At 23.3% G+C, this 4,825-nt stretch overlaps 1 protein-coding gene across 1 annotated transcript; it reads left to right on the plus strand. All coding sequences in view use genetic code 6, as the record gives it.

Moving 5' to 3' along the window:
* Positions 1 to 392: 392 nt before the first annotated feature.
* On the plus strand, positions 393 to 2,146 carry TTHERM_01575240 (hypothetical protein; the record flags this gene model as incomplete). Its single annotated transcript, XM_001029349.2, has 4 exons — positions 393 to 546; positions 623 to 1,324; positions 1,449 to 1,522; positions 1,589 to 2,146. 4 exons carry the CDS (start codon positions 393 to 395, stop codon positions 2,144 to 2,146), a joined length of 1,488 nt encoding a protein of 495 aa, XP_001029349.2.
* Positions 2,147 to 4,825: the final 2,679 nt, after the last annotated feature.

The following is a 4,825-nucleotide window of genomic DNA, read 5'->3' on the forward strand; positions in this document are numbered from 1 at the left end:
AGATTACAGAAAATATTGAATGCGAAATCCTCGAAGTAACAAGCGAAGAAGTTTATGACAGCTATGATAGCGATGTCATCGTATAACTTCATAACGAAAAAGAAAACGATATGTAGAATAATATAAATGTTATAATAGAACGCTTAAAAATGTGGAAAGCACAAAAAGATGCTTTAAAGCAATGAAATAAATAAATAAACAAATTAATAAATTTATAAAATCTGATTAATAATGTGTATTAAATTTAATATTTATTCTTTATTTATTTACATGCTTTTGTAATTGGCTAGAAATCAATCAATTAATCAATAAATCAATATATTAATCAATCAATTAAATAAAGAAACTATCTTTTTTTTTAAAATATATTTTTGTAGTTTTGAATAAAATTTATGGAATAAATTATGTGTTAGCAAAGCTCTACTAGTCCAAACAAATAAGCAGCGAAGTCTTAGTATAATGAAAATTTGAGTTATTAGCATTGTTTTAATTAAAACTTTAGCACTAAAGCTAATTCGAGCTTCGAAAGATCGTGGATCAACATCTGTAATTAGTTATTATTTAACAAACAATGTATAATGATGGATTAAAAAAGGATGTAAATTTATTTTGTAAATTAAAGAGACAAATGATAAGAAAAAGATGAAAAAGAGGCTAAATTCTACAAACTCGCATGTCACGAAGACAGGGCAGAAAAGTTAAAAGAAAGAAAACGAATTTGAAGGAGATTTGTCTTACGATTATAAAGGAGAATATTATCCTCCTCCGCAGCACTTACATCATCGTTTGGCAGACAAAATAAAGTAAATTTTACATAGAGATAAGCATGAAGACTATAAATCTATACTGAAAATCATAGAAGATAAAAAGGCTGAAAAGCTGTCACTTTCTCCTTCTCCTGCTAAAAAATAAAAGCAAAGCACTAAAAAATAGCTTGAATTGTAAAAAAAAAAATAAAAATAAATATCTTCAGATATCTACTCTCACGCCTATGAGAAGGTAGACGATGATGAAATATTCGTTGATCCTACTTAATACAACTTATTCAAAAACAAGAGATTCTCTAAAATAAAAGAGCTTTACATCAGAGAATACTAAGATTTCATGGAAAAAGACAAAGCTGAGAAAGGTTATTAAGATCATCCAGAAATGGTTGACAATCTACTCTATAATCAGCTCTCAGCCTCAGCTGTTGCTACTCACAAGTGGAACTCTTACAGAGCCTAAATGAATATTTTAAAGTTAAAGCCTCAATCTAAGAACATCTGCAGCTATCCATTATCGCCTAGAGTCGTCAAAGAAATAGACTAAATTTAATAAAAAAGTAAACAAACTAACACTTTAAATAAAGAACACTAACTATTTATATATATATTTATATCAAATCCTTTCTATTTTTATTATAAAATCTATTTTCTATTTTTTAATCTAACCATCTGTTATCTTAGGGGATTTCAGAAGAAATATGATTTTAAAAGTCAAAGGATCAGATCTTTAGCATGAAAAAGTCAAAGACAACCTTGTAAATAAAAAAAATATATTTGAATTATATTAAAATAAGATTTTTTGTTTTGTTTTTCTAAATAAGGTTTTTGACTTGAACTCCAGTTAAAAAGATTATATGAACAATCTAGAGAAAATACACCAAGATAAGCAAGTCGTTTACGGAGATACTTGGGATGAATACATATAAATTTTAGATTACAAGCAAACCCTTGATGATCGAAATGACAATCACGAGCTAGTGCAAGCATACAACGACTTTTAATTCATCAAGAAAAAAAAAGAAGAATTCTTAAAAACAAAAATTGAAAAAGAAAATTTTGAATATTAAAAGAAAATAGAAGAACAAGAAAGGATAGAGTATCTTAATGATTTTTATGGTAATTGCTAAAAAAATCAATTTGTCCCTCTTCCCAGATAAAGAGTATTTGAAAGAGAGCAAAGATCTCTTTCCATGAGTTTAAACAAAAACACAACACCTTAATCACTCACATACCAATAAAAATAACAATCTATTTCACACAAAGACGACGATGATGTCTTCGATACCATTAAAACTGGATATCAAGATGAAGTTTACTTAGTCAAACCAAAAACTCATCTCAAATCTAAAATTAAAACTAAGTTTTATCTCAAAGAATGAAACAATAAATAAATCAACAAATTAATTTAGCTATTCATTATTCTTTTTAGGTGTATATTACTTTATATTATTATTGTAAATTAATTTAAATTTTAAAATAATTATTTATTTTTAGTTTTTTAATTTTTTTTAATTTAATTTTTAAAACATTTTATTTTAAAACTTGAATTATTTTAATTAAAAAAGATCTAATTAAATAAAATTAAAATTTATTATGTATCTTTTATTAAGAATGCAAACACCTTTTTGTCTTTTTATTGTTACACTTATTCTTTAATTAAAAATAAAAAAGTAAAGTTTTTTGATTTAATTAAATGATTGTAAATTATATAAAAAATATAAATTACTATTATATAAAATTAAATTAAAATCACATAAATTTATATTAGAAAGAAAAAACAGTTTTTTTAGGTGTAAGCTACCTATCTGTATTTATCTATCTATTGCAAAAAAAAATCCGCAATTAGCATTAAAAGCAAATTTTGTAAATTTATATTTATATTAATTAGCTTCGCCTATCGAAAATGAAAAAGGCATTTGACTGTAATATTTATTTTAATTTGAATTTTTGTGTGAAGGTTTTTCTAGGTTTGATAGTTTTGAAATATTAAGCTTGGCTTGAGTTGAATTTTGGCTGGCGTAAAAGGTTGGTAACAAACAGGCATGGTTTTGAGATAAAAGAATATTTAATAAATGCTATGAAATACTATATAAATTTTTGAAGGGCTAAAAAAGGGTAAAGGTCATACATAAATACATACATACATACATAGATACATATAATTATTGAACATTAACTGACTGTGAATATTGGTAGTTTTCTTTAGAGATAATAGTAATATTATAAATAATTACAAAATATAAAAGTTTTATAATATGTAGAAACAGCACATACATAAATACATAATTGATAAAAAGAAGTAATTTCGATGTTTTAATAAAGGTAGATAGATAGATATATATATATATATATATATAGATAGATATTCACCAATATGATATTTTTAAGTAAACTAATTTTTTTGATTAAAGATACTGACTGACTTAGTTACTTACTAACTTAATCTTTATTTTAAATTTTTGTGAGTGATCGATTTGATTAGTACTTTAAAATTATTAGTAAATTATAGGAAAAAAATGAATAAATAATAAAAAAGATTAAAATGAAATTGAGAAGTAAAGTTAAAAAAACAAATATAGATAATTAATTTAAAAAAAGAATAAATAAAATAAAAAGATAATAGATTAATTAGTTAATAAATAGAGTTAGTTATATTTATTGCTTTAAAAAATATCACAATCAAACACAAATAAATAAATAAATTAATTAATTGTTTTTACTTAAGTTTAAGTACCAAATTTGTGATGAGATTAGTGCAAAAATTTGCTAAAGCTGAGCTTAAATAATCTGATGCACCCTGTCTGTCTGTATGTCGTCGTCTGTATTTCGTCTGTATGTCTGTCTGTCTGTCTCTTGTGTGTGTGTATGTATGTATCTATTTCTGTCTGTCTGTAGACCAATATTATTTATTACTAATTTTTTAAATTTTAAGAAAATATATTAATGAGAAGGAAAAAATGAATGAAGAAAAAATATGAAAGGAGTAAATAAATAATAAAAAATATGAAATTAATAAATAAATAATCAAAGAAATAGTTAAAAATTAAAAAAATGACTTAAGAAATAATGACAATCAATCAATCAATAAATCAATCAATCACAATTTAAATAAGAAATAATTCAAATGAAAGGCTTTTTGATCAATCAATCAATCAATAAATAAATAGAATTTTCTTGTTTTAAAAGAAATTTTGAATTCAAAATTCTCACAAACAATCTAAAGAAAAAAAACTGACTGTTTTTACTAGAGATTAAAAATAAAATTTGTGAGATTAGTGAGAGCAATTTGCTAAACCAGCCAGAGCCTAAGGCTGATTGATTGATTGATTATTTGATTGATGCACTGTGTTAATCTAATTAATTCGAACTTTTTAAAATTTTAACAAAATATAATTAATTACAGAGAACCAAAAAGTTAAACAAAAATATGAATGAAAAAGTCAGAAATTAATTATCAAACGAAAAGGAAACATTTTTCAATTCATTAAATTTATTCACAAATAAACCAAATTTAATTTTCTATTCAAAAATATCGCAATCAAAAACAAATAAACTCTTTAAACTAGAGATCAAGTCTTCAGAGTAGTCAGTCAATTTTGCCAAACCAAAACCTCATTTTAACGCACCATTTCCACCAATTTTATTTACTCCATCTTTTTCAAATCTCAACAAAATATCATTACTCAAAACCAACAAATTAACAAAGAAATAAATAAATAAATCATACCACAACATAAAAAATTAATAAAACAAAACTTCAAAATTCAAAAATTGAGTTAACTTAATAAATTAATTAATAAATAAATAAATAAATCAATAACACAAATTGCAATCAAAAAATAAATGTATGTTCTATTTATATTATGTATGTCAAAAATATAGAAACCCATTTATAAAAACTTTTGATTAGGATTCCGCTAAATATTTATATATATATAATCAAAGAGAGCATTATCAAATCTATAAACTATGCTTTATGATTTATTTGAACTTTAAAAATAAAAAATATGTGGAAATTTTATAAATGCATATCCATAGATAGCTACACAGACTACTAA

Source organism: Tetrahymena thermophila (assembly GCF_000189635.1).
Source record: "Tetrahymena thermophila SB210 genomic scaffold scf_8254394, whole genome shotgun sequence".
NCBI lineage: Eukaryota > Ciliophora > Oligohymenophorea > Hymenostomatida > Tetrahymenidae > Tetrahymena > Tetrahymena thermophila.